Source organism: Lipophrys pholis, assembly GCF_963383615.2.
Source record: "Lipophrys pholis genome assembly, chromosome: 21".
Taxonomy (NCBI): domain Eukaryota; kingdom Metazoa; phylum Chordata; class Actinopteri; order Blenniiformes; family Blenniidae; genus Lipophrys; species Lipophrys pholis.
The window spans coordinates 19174161-19189316 of NC_137649.1; the positions used below are offsets into that span (position 1 = coordinate 19174161).

At 41.5% G+C, this 15156-nt stretch overlaps 1 protein-coding gene across 2 annotated transcripts; it reads left to right on the plus strand.

The window, feature by feature from the left end:
• Window positions 1-14450, plus strand: gpcpd1 (glycerophosphocholine phosphodiesterase 1). Of its 2 annotated transcripts, none has more exons than XM_080490981.1 (21): window positions 1-178; window positions 1887-1950; window positions 3106-3184; window positions 3333-3423; window positions 3552-3636; window positions 4685-4760; window positions 5309-5350; window positions 5539-5662; window positions 5849-6086; window positions 6196-6358; window positions 6506-6635; window positions 6815-6869; window positions 6956-7048; window positions 7121-7198; window positions 8087-8126; window positions 9178-9236; window positions 9332-9397; window positions 9472-9608; window positions 9825-9960; window positions 10257-10417; window positions 13127-14450. In XM_080490981.1, the coding sequence occupies exons 3-21, from the start codon at window positions 3136-3138 to the stop codon at window positions 13323-13325; spliced, it is 2022 nt and encodes a 673-aa protein (XP_080347107.1). In that variant the 5' UTR covers window positions 1-178; window positions 1887-1950; window positions 3106-3135; the 3' UTR covers window positions 13326-14450. The 2 variants fall into 2 exon arrangements, with proteins under 2 accessions (XP_080347107.1, XP_080347106.1); XM_080490980.1 differs by having other exon boundaries at window positions 60-178; window positions 1785-1950.
• Window positions 14451-15156: the final 706 nt, after the last annotated feature.

The window sequence follows — 15156 nt, forward strand, 5'->3', positions numbered from 1 at the left end:
ATCCGAGTTTAGTGTCCAACTCGCGTGGCATGTTTTTCATGAACGTGCAGGGATGCGGCACATGACGTCACTGCCCACAACCTCTCCTCCTACTTATAACATTGGACATCAATATTCATCTTCAAAACTGGAGACGTTGTCAACACGCATGGGACACGGTTTTTGATCTCAGCTGACGGTACGTCCACATTTATCGCCGCATCTTTATCATCCCGTAACATTTAAACGTTTTCTCCGTTAACCTTTCTCATGAACGTGTACAGTTTGCAGCAAACACGAGCTGCTGCCTCTTCGGGGACGCCTCGGAAATTTAAATTTCCTGTTATGATTAATATTTACACGTCATTAGAATTTAGTAATACGTTTTTATTTTGGCAATTTATCAATACTTTTGAGGAAAACTTTACTGAGGTCAAAATGTTTGGTGTCATTTTTAAATTCACAAAACGATGCAAAAAAAGTTGGGGGGGGGGACTTTGCGAAAAAACTCCATTGTATGAAAATGGATTTAACAAATATTTCCTCATGTGGAACAACATTTTCACAACAATTAACTTTTTCTTTTGTTGACGTGGTTTAGTGGTTGAATATGTTCACTTTACTTTCGTACTTGTAATATTTCCGACGGTACTTGAACGCGTCGTGAGGCACGCCACAAATCCGGAGCAGGGCGGAATGAACCAGCCGCTCACGCAGCCACAGAACACGGAAACACAACACGGAATGCTTTTCAAAATATGCGCAGTATTCAAACAAATCAAACCACCATGGCATGAAAAAGGCTTTACGAAAATTGTTTGTAATAGTAAAATGTCATCGCTTTTAAGACCAGCTGATAATTTCATGTACAAGCCAAAGTGTTCATGAAAACGTCTAATTTTAGTATCACATCTTTTATTCTATATTTTCAACAAATCCTCTGTTTGCCATATCTAAGACACTAAAAATACACGACATTGTCAACCTTAATAAACTAGCTCTCATGTATAAGGTGCATCATCATAACCTCCCACCTCATATCCAGAAACTATTCAAACATAGGGAGAGTCGATACCTATTGTCAGAAATATGGCAAGAACAAATTAAAAAAAAGTAGAAGTATTTCCATTAGAGGGGTTAACCTTTGGAATGACCTGGACGATAACCTTAAAAAAAAATCGGATACCCTCAAAATATTTAAAAGGCGATTAAAGTTCACCACTCTTGAAAAATATTGAGCTCAGAATGGACAAGATTTAGCAGCTGTGTTCCCTCAGGACAGTTTTTGTTCTGTATTTTTGGAATGGCAAAGAAAATGCAAGCTTTTGTTGTTGTTTTTGGTTTCTGTCACACCAATTGCAGAAGATTTATGTTTATTATGTACAGGGTTAAACTTCAGCCTAAACCCTTCGATCTTCCTCTGTTTGTTTTCCCTTTCTTTTTTATTGTTGCATTTTCCGTTGCTCCATTTTGTATTTGGTTGACCGATTAAACTATTACTACTACTACTACTACTACTACTACTACTACTTTTAGCTAGATAAGGCACCTTTATAACTTACCATTGAGTAGTAAACAATTTCAGATTGAATAAACACGTTGCAGCAAAATATGCTTTTGTTTTGAAAATGTTTAGCGGAAGTTCTGTTTGTGCAGGAGGGTGTTTACTAATTCCGCTATCAGCGGGGAATTTCTGTGTATTGTTTTGTCTGACGGGTTAAACCCTTTTATCTCTGCTTTCTCGCTGTGCTCGGCGTCTGTTCATTCCCGTTGACCCTGACCCTTTTTTAAAATCACACTTTCAGTCCGGTATCGTCCGACTTGCTATTTTGCTAGTCCATCCATGGCGGTTGTTGAACCGGCAGGTCGGGTTTGCTGCTTTGCCTCACGGCGACGTCTCTCTGCAGGGTAGGAGTCAGAACCTGGGCCCAGGGTGCCACGATCCGGGGAAGGCCGGCCGAAATACACAAGGTACACTTTACCACCCGCGGCAGGGTGGCCTTGTTTCACATTTTATCTGTGTGTGTGGTTTTATTTCTTGAAATAATCCCGCTCCTGGAGAGATGCCACATTTATGGCGCTGGGCTGCAGCCTTGCCTATAATTATTGTGTCGATAGACAGCTTATGAAGGATGCCTCTCTCTTTCTCTCTCTAGAGAGAGAGGCATCCTCCATAAGCTGTCTATCAACTGTAAACTTGTTAGATCAAATATGTTGATCGCAATCTTTATCCACACCCTTATTCAGACATAACAGCATTAAAGGTTTTCAGCTCCATAGACTTATGGTCTGTACATAGAAAGGTCCCTAGATTGTAACACTAGAAGGTCACATTATTATTATTATTACCATCACTTGTGCTTTTCACTTATCAGTTCTACTAGTAACACTGTAGCACAAGAACTTGATGTTTAAACAACACACTGTTATGACATAGTTATAACATTGTAATAAAAGAGTTGCAAGGCCTGTTGGGAGTGAAGGAAGCATTAGTCCTGTGGTAGGAAGGATTAACACGTGAAGTCACTACAGCCAACACTTTAAGCAAGAACGTTAAATCTGCTTACATATATGTGATTCATATACTTTATTACAATAATTACAGGCATATAATATGTGACTCACTTACGACACAAGGAACATTTACATTGGATTATACACACAGCACACAGTTATGTGAGATGGTTCTCCCACAGGCCGGTGGCAAGCACGCAAGGGCAAATACATAAGCAGAGATCGCGGACAGAAACCCATTAGTGTCAGGAGACGCGCACGTGGCATTAGAAGATTCATACAAGGCGTCAAGACACGCTCACACACATGCTCTGCGGGGTCAGATGAAAACAGGTGTGGGGACACTCACGCATACGCAAGCAAACATTTAGGTCAGAGAACAACAACGGCGTGTACTCAGACCCACTGGATTGGACCGGTTCTTGCATGGATAAACACAAAGATTGACAGCTCCAAATAGATCACTTCTAGGTCGGACTAAGTTTGATGTAATTGAACTCAATCTCCAGAGCTCCTCTGCTCTCAGCCTACATGGTGTTGACAGTTAAGAGTCCTTGGCCGTCGAACCAGAACACACTAACGATATTATAAACCATGATTGTGTGTTTTCAGCCTGGTTGAGTCTGTGCACCTGTGATCCCAATGGAGACTGCTCAGGTGACGTTGGCTGTGAGGGGGGAAACCTCTCCAGGTATGTCTGAACTTCAACTTGGCCTTTATGTTGAGCAGTAAAGCTCTTTCGTGACGGCTTATTCTGTGTTTTCAAGTAGTGTGAATAAAGATAATAATGAGATAAAGTCGTTATTTATTTGTTCATTCATGTATTTTACACCTTATAGGCGAGGTGATTGCCGTTGTTGGAAGCTGTGAAGCCCTGGGATGCTGGAGCCACGAGAGAGCTGTGACCTTACAGCCTCTTGGTGATGATGGGTAAGTTGAGTTCACTCCAACGCGGTCCCCGAACTTGATAAGTCCTCTTTACATGGTACAATGGTACCTGTAGATCTTTTTTTATTTATTTTTTTTACTTTTTAACATTTATCTTTCCCTGTTAACAGACACACTTGGACCACAACAGTCGTCGTGCCGAAAGGTGCTGTTACTAAATATCGCTATTTCAAAGGATTTTTTCTGGAGGCAAAGGTGAGTTTTGTTTCTGTTCAGTAGTGCAGCTAAGTCACTGATACTTTTTCTCAGATAAGATAATAGACATAGCTCACTGTTAAAACTGAGAAATGTCTTTTTTCATCGGCAAAGTCAACAAAGTCTGTCTTTTTTTCTTTTCTTTTTTACAGTTCACAGAATCATTTTTGTATCTGCCACTCTTTAAGCCACGGTCACTTATTGCATGTTTGTATTACTGTTCCTACATCTCTCTGTTTATGCCCTAAGAAAAGGTCAGTGTAGTCGGATATCTCGCCACAAGCAAGCTGTCATTTTTAACTTCCTCTCATTGAGCACGTGAGGCTTTGCTGGATTTCTGCTGAGCCCTGTGTCTATCTGCTGACAGACAGATTTTCTTTCTTAGAAAAACATTTTTGGGGTTTAAAATGAAACCTTTTTGTCGACGTTTCGGTTGATAGTGTCACTGTTGTGGTTATGATTTTTTTCATTTCAAGAGTGGAGCTGACTTCTCTTCAGACTCATTTTGCTGTGTCTGCATTAGTGCTGCATTTTTTATTTTTTTTAAAGTTATGTTATTGTGTGTCTCAGAAATTGGCTAAAACGTTGCATTACCAATAAGACTAGAGAACATTCTTTTTATTTCTGGGATGATATGTCCATTTTGAACCATACTTAACATTTATACCATTTAAGTTTATGTGGCTTTTTACTTCCTTGACAAGGGGATGGTTATTTATTCATTTATTTATTCTGTCATAATTTGATTTTCAAAAGCTAAATATTTTCCTATATGCACACAGTATTGTTAATGGCATTACGAAGCAGCTTAACATGTTACATGTGAGTTTTCTTCTTAACTAACAAATCCACTTTTCAGATTTCCACCCCTGGTGGCTGACTGCCCGATTGGGGGGGTGGGGGGGGGGGGGGGGGGGGGGGGTGACTATAACAGCTCTAATTCCTTTCTCACACTCAGGCAGGCAGCTTCGAGTACAGGCGACTGGGACGTAGTTGAATGTATCTTGACTTTAAACCCTAACATTTGTATCCAACATTGGAATTGCAGGGTGCAGGTGGCCCCTGTCAAGTGATAGTCAATATGTGGGAGACCCATCATCACCCCCGCACGATGAGCCCCACAGGTATTAAACCCAACGATGCGAGAAAATAAAAGCTGCTCAGCAACTAAAAAGATTAAGAAAACGTGTCGTACCCCAACTCACTGTAGCCCTCCCCCCATTCTTCGTACCCGATGCTGAAAGCTTTCTGCAACTCATATGAATCAGTTATTATAGCGACCGCACTACAGTGTATCCTCCTTAAACATCCGTGATGAAGTTTTTTGTCTAGTGATAGGAAGATGTCCGCACCCTGCCTGATGTCCCGTTTACAGCCTTACAATTTATTTAATGTGGTTTTTCTTTCTCTTTTTTTTTGCTCATGTGCATCCTGCTCAAATGCTAAAATGTGACGTTTACTTTTACCTCAGATTCAGTGTTTTGTTCCTAAACGTCCAGCTAAACCAAATGTTTTTAAGGTTGAGGCAAACCAAACTCAGGGCAAACCGAGTTGGTCTTAACTTCGCCATCTTCATGTTTTACTGAAGTGAAGCGCCTGGTTTTGATCTGACTTCAACCTTTTGTAACAAAACTTCAGTTTTCTTTCTAATGCTCCTTTGTTTGCGCCGCAGCCTCACAGGAGAGTGTCGACGATGGACAGTTTGGAATTCACAGTAAGTCTTATTACAGTACACTTTAATTTGCGTGGAAACATTGTGAGATTAAATGAAGCTCCTCCGTCGTTTTGTTAGGTGTTTTTTTTAGGTCACACACTGTTCCCTGGTCAGCATTCACATGAGACAAACTGGATGCACAGGTCTTGTCACATGCTTCCTTTGTCTGCAACCTTCCCTCTCTATAGACGGGCTCAAATGTGTTGACTTTGGGTGGCTGACTTGCCAGACAGAAATTCGCTTGCGGCTGCACTATTCCAAGGTGTCTCCGGTTTCCATCACCAAGAAGAAATTCAAGAAGTCTCGCTTCAGGTACGGACGACACAAAAGGCAAAGTTCAGCGCGACCAGTGAAAGCCCAACCTGAGACAGATCTTATACCTCTCTACTGTTACCTGAGTGCAACAGAAGTCCTGCTTGCATCATAACAATCCTAAAAAAAAAAAAAGAAGCATTTGTGGTTTTCAGGACCAACATTATTTTAATTCTGTCTGCACAGGATCAAGCTGACTTTAGAGGGCATTGAAGAGGAGGGGGAGGATGACGAAGCGCATAGCAACTGGTCTTTCAACAAGATGACGACCACTCTGGGAATTAGCATGATCAGTGCCGACGGCTATAAGTCGCGCCACTCTCAGCCTGAGTGCGGCAATGCCCTGGAGCCGTCCCGATGGACCGAGTACAGCATCCACACCATGGACCCGGACAATCTGGAGCTCACCTTTGACTTTTTTGAGGTAAAACTCCTAAATGCATGGCCTCTGGGTATTCTGTTGAGCTGCCCTCGTGTGGAAATCTTCAGTTTCACGTTGACACGTTGTACTTGTCTTTCATCTGTGTTTGCAGGAGGACCTGGGTGAGCATGTTGTGCAGGGCGATGGCCTTCCAGGACATGCAGGCACAGCCTGCCTCCTGTCTTCCACATTTTTAGAGAGCGGCAAAGACACAGGAGTAATGACGCTTCCAATAATGGGGCGAAACTCCAGACAGACCATCGGGAAAGTAAGAGGTAAGTCTGGTAATCCACGGAGATAACAAAAGTCGCAGTTTGCAACAGGCTGCTGGGCATTCTGAGTTGCTATCTGCATGCACACTTGCCCGTATTCGTGTATCCCTGCGGCCGGACAGACCCAGTCACTCTGACGTTGTGTTTTAGTGGACTACCTGGTAATCCGACCCATACGCGGGCTGCAGTGTGACATGAGTGCGTCGTTTGTCAAGTACTGGAAGAAGAGAAGCACTCTGGATGTGGGTCACAGAGGAGCTGGCAGCACACACACGGGAAAGTGAGTCACACAGCTTCTCGACATCCACAAATCCGGTTCCTACAGTTAAATAAGAAAATGTACATTAAAATGATTTTCTCACAAGTGATGCACGACGGGTATTTTAAGCCCTCCTGGCATTTTATTACATGTATGCTGTAATTCTGAATCAGCTGTATGTCGACATTTGTTCTTTACAGGCACCAGAGAGTGAGAGAGAACACAATCGCCTCATTCAAAAGTGCTGCTCAACATGTAAGACAGCAGGATCATTAATACGTGAGTGGGTCCAACTCCTGGCGAGACATCTATTTACATGTGTTTTATTTATGGCCCTGCAGGGCGCAGCCTTCGTCGAGTTTGATGTTCACCTCTCCAAGGACGGTGTTCCCATTGTTTATCATGATCTGACGTGCTGCATAGCCACCAAAAAGGTAAATTCAGAGGCCTGTTGCTCTCAAGGACATTAGTTTCTTCAGCCAATGACACTTTCTCTTCTCCAACAGAAGAAAAAAGACCAGACTCTGGAACTGATTGAGGTGCCAGTGAAAGATCTGACATTTGATCAGCTACAGCTTTTGAAGGTAACCAAACAGTCAGCATTGTGTCAGTCGCACACATGAAGCAGTTCGGTTAGTTCAGCACTCCACGTCCAGCTTGTGTCTATGGTAAAGACCATATCTGGACGAGTAGCGCTGACATTAATGTGATTCACATGGACAGGGCCTCTCGGTCTCTGTAACATGATCTGAGCCATGTGCTCTTGTATCGCAACAGCTTGACCTCCTTCTCTCGGAATATATTTGACCTTCATCTCTAGGAATATTCATTTGAGTACACGTGACCTTTCAGTGGGGGTGAAAGGCCATCAGACCGCGTCTTCAAACAAGCACTGCATGCTCAGTCTTCTTTGAAAGGAGTGCAGTGCGTGCTGGGAAATGACATTCACTGCTCACGTGCGACTCCAACGTCATGCCAAAGTGTCACGAACCAGATAGTGTGCAAAGAGTCGAGCACAGACTGAAAACAAACAGTTTCAGCTATCTCATCTACTGGAACGATTCGCTTCACAAGAAATAATTTGTTATCATGGTGTCACATGGGAGAGGAGGAGATGTCTCTGTGGAGGTTTTTTATGTGATTATTTTATTCCTTTATTGTTTTAATTCATTATTATTATTATTATTATTATTATTATTATTATTATTATTATTATTACCATCACTTGTGCTTTTCACTTCTCATTTGAACTTGTAACACTGTAGCACAAGAACTTGATGGTTAAAGAACACATTGTTGTGATATATATAATAAAAGAGTTGCAAGGCCAGTTGGGAGTGAAGGAAGCAGTACCATTATTATTGTTATATGTGATTCATTTCAATCTACCAAGTGACTTAAGTCTGTGTGAATAAATGAGTTGTTGGTGGAAGAATAAAAAGTCACTGATTTACCTCTGATCTTTGGCACAGCTGGTCCACGCCACAGCCATAAAAGGAAGTTATCACAAAGGTAAGCACATGGTCTATTTTAATAAAATACAAATGGATGGAAAATAGAGGGGGGAAAAGTTACACTTGACATTGTCAATATGATGTAGTCTCTCTCGACTTATTGTTGCTGAATGTCGCTGTCAATTCACATGGAGAGGATCCCTCGCTTCAAGGCCTGTCTGCCTTTTTGTGTAGAGTTTGTGCATGTCTGTGGTCTCTTCCTATCTTGCCATTATCAACTGATGGCTCTACGTTTGAATGTGAGTGCTTGTTATTGTTTCCCTGTGTGTTTGCCCTGTGATGGTGTATTGACCCATCCAAAGTTTAACCAGCCTTTGCCAACCGTCAGCTGGGGTCGACTCCTGTGTTCTGAAACGTTGTTAAAGCAACATAGAAAGGGCATGGATGGATTATTGTTGAAGCCTCTAAAGTAGAGTGTCCAACACATTTTAGTTAAGGGGCTATATGCAACCTACTTACATCTTGAGTCGGCTGGACCAGTGAAATGGTTTTTCTTTATTGTGACGCAGAGTGATGAAAATATATTTTCACAAAACCAAACAATTACTACTAGAAATCTCAACATGAAGCCAATTTTAATGAAACCTTCTGGTCCTGCTCGAGACAATAAATGATGGTCTTTGATTAACCACACACTCACATTCAAAGCTATTGGGAAATTGAGGTCACTAATAGAAAACTCATGCACATTGACCTGTGTTGATTCATGTTTCCGATAATTCCATTTTTCTGGATGGAATCCCAACAAAGTAAAAAGTTCTCACAGCTTCCTCCAAAACATTTTCATCTTTCTTTTGAATATTGCAGCTTCAATAAAATCCTATAAATAAATAAATACAATCTTCTGTACTTCACCCTCAGATAAAAAGATTGACACGGCTGGGTTGTGACATGCTCTTGACATGATATTGAGCTTTGTGCTTTCAAAGTCGTAATCAAAGACGACCTTGAGTACCTCACGTTACGTCACAGCACAGGAAACGTGTGTGTGTGTGTGTGTGTGTGTGTGTGTGTGTTTAGTTCACAGATAATGTCTTGTGTTTGTTTAGACCTGTTGGATGACGAAGATGAAATAGATGAGCATCAGCCGTTCCCGTCGCTGTCACAGGTGAGGGATCTTTCACTGAATATCACTCTCCTCCGCTTTTTTTCTTCTTCCATTGTCACAATGAAATAATGAGCTTCCTCCGTACCGCTCTGTAGATCTTTCATTCGGTCCCCGAGCATGTCAGCTTCAACATCGAGCTCAAGTGGATCTGCCAGATGAAGGTGCGTATTTTCCAACAGAATTCTTTCCCATATTTGAGACAATCAAAATAATCTTTCATGTCTCGTATCGACAGGACGGGTCGTGGGATGGAAACCTCTCGTCCTATTTCAACATGAACAGCTTCCTGGACACCGTCCTGTCCTGCGTGCTGCAGAACGGCGGGAAAAGACGCATCGTCTTCTCCTGTTTCGACCCAGATATCTGCACAATGTAAGTGCGGCTGGGTCAGAAGGATTGGCTTGAACTGCAGGAACGCATGTGTTTGGCGTTTGTAAAGAGAAGTACTCCGGGTGTCTGTCTCTTGGTTCCGCTCTTTGTGTTGAACTGCTTCAGAAAAAAAACCTCACGAGTCGTAAAAGCTCTACAAATCACTGCTTCCCAGGAATCCATGAGATCTGGGTTTTGTTCTTTGTTTGTCTCCATCAGGGTGCGCAACAAGCAGAACAAGTACCCCATCCTCTTCTTGACTCAAGGAATATCGGAAAGGTACCCGGAGCTGATGGACATCCGCTGCCAAACCACTCAGATCGCCATCAGCTTCGCCCAGAGTGAAAATATCCTGGTAAGTTTTTTATTTAGTTATTTTTTTCAGATGTTTTGCTAAATTGCAAATACATCATAGAAAAGAAAAAGTTTATTTATGTATCAAGTTTTAGAGACTTTAACCATGAAAAAAATTCTACATTTGTATAGTATATCACTAGTTAATACCTAACTAATGTATTAATTCACCATCAAAAAAATACCTTTTTTTTTCTTTTTTTTATTCCAACCAAAATGCAATCATTTTTTATTTAATTACATTTTGATCCATTTGAGAGCAGAAATGTACAAAGGTGAACACCGTCATCTTTGCAGGGGATCAGCGCTCACACCGAGGAGCTCTTTAAGCACCTTGACTACATCAGCGACGCCCAGGCGAAAGGCCTGGTGGTCTTCAGCTGGGGGGACGACAACAACGACCATGAAAACAGGAAGAAGCTGAGAGAGCGGGGGATCAATGGGCTCATCTATGACAGGTAGGTTGAACTTCTACTCGACGGGGCTGTCGTTAAATCCTGCTGGTGATGTCGGAGATAAACGTGTGTGTTCGCAGTCAAGGCGTCCTACTTGTTAGTGATCGGATTGAATCTGTTGCCTTCGAACATTGGAGTTGGTCGGATTTAGTCAAAAAGACGGAAACTGGTCAAGCTGGGATCAGTAGTGTCTGCCATTCACAGGCAGAGGAGGGGGAAAACTAAAGAGAGGCAGTGAGAGAAAAATAAAAAGGTTTTGAAAACAGTAGAGGGGAAAAAGCAACTGTAAATATTTGGAAATGAGAGGAAAACGCCTTCGGTTATTTGAAGGTTTACTTTGAAACAGGTTCAGCTTGTACAGTTCTGGACATGCACTAAGCCAATGTATTAATACAATCAACTAAGATTAAAAAAACATTTTTTTAAATGGGCACCGTTTCAGTGTTTATTCCAACTCCTCTTTAGATGAGTTATTTCCTTGAAGCTGCACCTATTTTGATCTTCTGAAAACCTTTGTTATTATGTTAACGCCTCTGCCTGGGACTGGCGCCGTCTCAAGTTGTGTATCTGTTCGTTCTGATGCCACAGCTCGGTGAGAAAAGCAGCCTGAGCTCCTGTTGACGGTTGTGCAGTGGAGACACGGAACAGTTTGTCCACGATCCAGTGTTATGTAATGAAACACTGGCAGCCTTGTTAATCATTTGGCATCGGTTATGACTTCTGTTCTGAAAACCATAGGGTTGATTATTCGCCGGACTGACGGGTTGATTGGAGACGCGAATGTGCAGGATGCGCCGAAGTCGTTATATAAAGCTGGGATTGGTCTGAATGTGAAAGCGTCCCCCCTTTGTCTCGGCGAAGCCACGCAGTCAGCAGGACCTGTTTGTACAGCCGTCTAAGTTCCTGTGTTTCACTTCACATTAACATTTGCTCCAAATCCCTGTTCCACGTGGGCCCCGGAGATCTGCTGACTGAAACACCGGGGATGTGACCCCACCCTCCCCCCACCCTCCTACCCTCCGCCTCCTCAGTCCAAGTCCACGTTATAACTCTGCCTCTTTCTTGCAGAATTTGCGAAAGCTTGGCGCCATATTTTGACTCAAGTTCTCCAGATTGCTGTAAAGTCTCTCTCTGGTTCCTGGCTGTGTTTTTGTTCATTCACTCACCCCGCATCTTTTGGCTTGTCCTCGCAACCCAAACACCCGCTGAATGAACGCTGCAGGAACACGCTCATGTTTCCTGGCAATGATGCAGGACGGTTGACTTTCACATTTCTTAGTAGTACAGGTAGTCCTAACCGACTAGAAACAGTTTGCATTCATTGTTTTGTTTAGTTTTTCCCTCCAGTTGTTCTCAACACAATCATTCCATTGGTCAACTGCTCATGTTCATCATTTCCGACACAGAGTTTCCTCGCTTCTTGTTCTTTCTTTAAACGTCTGTGTATCGTTCTGGGTATGCGTTGAACATTTCTCTTGGCTTTTAGTTTCATTTTTAAAGCTGAAACAAAGTGTAAAAGTGAATTTTCTTGCATGAGATTTCAGTCACTAACCTCCCACCAGTTTCACACCAACTGGCATAAAGTAGTTGCATAGCACCGAGCTACTTTAATTTAATTTGAGCTGTTATTTCATTTATTTGCACCTGTTCAGCTTGTGAATGAGCTGCATGTCCTGCGGATTGATTTATGTTTTTAAAAAAAAATGTGGTGATTGCACTGGACTTTCTCTGTCGAGCAGCAACTCCCGATCAGTTTCAGTAGCCAATGAAGAGTCCTGCGACGGATCTTAGTATTGGCTTTATTAACATTAAAATAGTCTTAAGTTCCAATGTAATCGGCAGGTTCTGTGTTACATTATCGGTTGCGACAAGGATGTTCTTACGAGGTGTGGTCATTAAGTCGTTTACCGTCTCAACAGATGGCCTAACACTTCATGTTTGATTTAATCCGGTTTGCTTCCAATCATAAAGATCCCCCATCCAAATGTAAATGTTCAGCCCGTGGTCAAGCTCAGGTAAAAGCCTTCTGGTAATCACATCGGGTGCTACATCGCTGGGAAAAGGCACATGCCAAGCAAACTAGGCAGGTTTTTACTTGCAGAGTGAGGCATGTTAAAACCTCTGCAATGGATTCAAATGACAAGCAGGAATAAAACAACCAGTGCAATCATTCTCGAAAGCAGATTGAGCTTGGTCTTGCATCTTGCCTGGTGGAAATTTAACAGCTTCTATCAATTGAAATGATTTAAAAAAAAAAACTATTTTTAAAAAAGCATTTCTGTCAAATAAATAACTGTAAATGCCTGACAGTGTTTGAAAGCATGAATAGTACGTAAATATCTATTTAAATGACTGCCGTTATGTTTTGCCCATTTGTCTTTGGTGATGTGTGACTTCTTTACTGTCAACATACCTAATAGATCCATCAAACTTTAAATATCAAAGGCAAACTTGAAAATTGTGCTGGTTAATTTATAGTGCGAGGGTCATTTTTCAAACATGCAGCCAATTCTTCCAGGAAGTGTTATGTTGATTATTTTGTGCATATAATCCATTATGTAGTTGGGCAGTGACGGCGTTGAAGATCTTTTATAGAAATCTGCGAATAAATGTGTAAAATTAAGTACATTTTTAAATTTTCTTGAGTATTTAATGAAGTTTGATGCAATCTCCACGACCTTCTTCTCTCCTTTTTCTTTTTGTTTCCTCCAGTATCTGCGAGGCCCAAGGAGATAATCCAGATATCTTCCAGATAGAGGAGCAGCACTCCCTGCAGGAGGTGATCACCGAGGAGACCTTAAAGAGCTCCTCGTGCTCCTGCTACTCCATCTCCTGCGCCATGGTGCCCTGCGCTGCCTCCAAGGCCCGCGCGGGCAGCGCCGAGTCAGACTCGGGCCTCAGCTCGTCATAAAGTAGCTCCTGGTGTTTTACACATGCAAAGAGGACCAAGTCAGGAATGTGTAAATGAACCGTCGGAATAGTATTCAAACACGCTTTCTCCTCCCCTCCTTCACTCGTCTTCTCAGGAGTACCGAGAACACCTCACCTCTACTCAGCCATACACACACACATGTCTATCCTCTTAGATATGCTTTTTTTTTTTATTGAGCAAAGGATTTGCGAATGATTCAGAACAGCATGCGCACGGGAGGAACGCTATCAAACTTTGATGTTTTACATCTCGGGATGTATTTATTCAGCCAAACTGTTGCTTCGCTTCATGTTCAAAGTGCTAAAAGGAACATATACAATACTTACTGGTGTAAAGGATTTGCAAAATGTGTGTCAAAGTTCCTGGTTATGCAGGGATTTGCTGTTCATTTGTTTTTTTTTTATCATTTTCTGCTGAATCATTTGTGTGTGTGTAGCCTTTACTTTAGGTGGCTTTTATTTGCCATAGCATTTAGGAAGACCAGAGCGACTTCTGATTTTGACACAAGAAGTCATGAAAAAGGTTCTTCTTTGGGGATTTAAAAAAAACATCTGCACAGCTGATAATCTTCCTCTGGAACAACGAGCTGATGCAGCTTAATGCTCATTTTTAGTGACCTAGTGATTGGTGATTATTTTAGTGTGTTACACACAGAAAACTGGATGTATTCTATTGTTTATTATGTGCATCTACTTGATTTGAGAAAAAGGAGAAGGAGGTTTTTTTTGCACATGTAACGGTGCACATACAAATCACAGCCTTAAAGGGGGAATGAGAGTATTGTCAGTCTCTGGCCGTTTGTTTAGGATCACTGATGTTTACAGAATAAACATTTACCGTCTGTCTTTCTTGAAAATCACAAACATCAATATGCTTCATTGAATGCCAGTGTATTGTCTGGTCCGAATGACACCTGGGAATCTTATGTGTACTGTATATACCATTATATACTGACTGTGTATGTCTTCTCGCACAAATACGTCTCAAAGACAAACTCATGAGAGCGCTGCATGGTCTGTCTATCTGTGATTGAACAGCCACAAAGAATGAAATGTAATATTTACCGCCTCCTCTAATGTAAATAAAAGCAAAACTTCTATTCGTTTATTTTGTCTTTGACTATTTTTCCGCTTATTTCAGCAGGATGGATTATTGTAATGTGTTTAAAGGTCTTAGTTAAAGAAAAAATAATGTGTCAGACAGCTGCAGCTCATTTAGAGTCCTCAAAGGATCGACTTCAAAATCGTACTTCTTGCTTATAAAGCTTTGAATGGTCTCGGGCCGAAATATATTTCAGATTTACTTGCAGAATATGAATCTTCCGGACCTTTGAGGTCCTCTGGAAGAGGTTTACTAAATGCTCCAAGAGTCAGAGGAAACGATCTGAAGCAGCTTTTAGTTACTCCACCCCTGCTCACATCCTAGTTTATTTTAAATGAAGCCTTACAATACTATTATAAACTCAGGCTTTCAAATAAACAAAACATTTGACTTATTTCATTACTTTTATTTTCAAAAGGTTTTACTTTCTTCTTTCTTTTTCGCACCATGCAATTAAACTATCTTACAAAATAAACAATAATTTTCAGACATTACACCAAAGTAATGTAAATGAAAATGAGACACCATATTAGTAATAATAAGACACATCATGGCCCTGTAGTGAATGAGTTGCACTGATAAATGTTTCCTATCTAGACACATGTATAGATTATAAAAAGGGTGGGTGCGATCACATGGCTGCAGCCCAACACATGTACGTAAGCATGATCATGAAAACTGAATGGAATATCCAAGGAATTATTGTGTC

Coding starts and splice junctions, on each gene's coding strand:
- gpcpd1 (XM_080490981.1), top strand. CDS start 3,136: ATGGAGACTGCTCAGGTGACGTTGGCTGTGAGGGGGGAAACCTCTCCA. Junction 6,359..6,505: donor GACCATCGGGAAAGTAAGAG/GTAAGTCTGGTA, acceptor GTTGTGTTTTAG/TGGACTACCTGGTAATCCGA. Junction 9,961..10,256: donor CCCAGAGTGAAAATATCCTG/GTAAGTTTTTTA, acceptor TCATCTTTGCAG/GGGATCAGCGCTCACACCGA.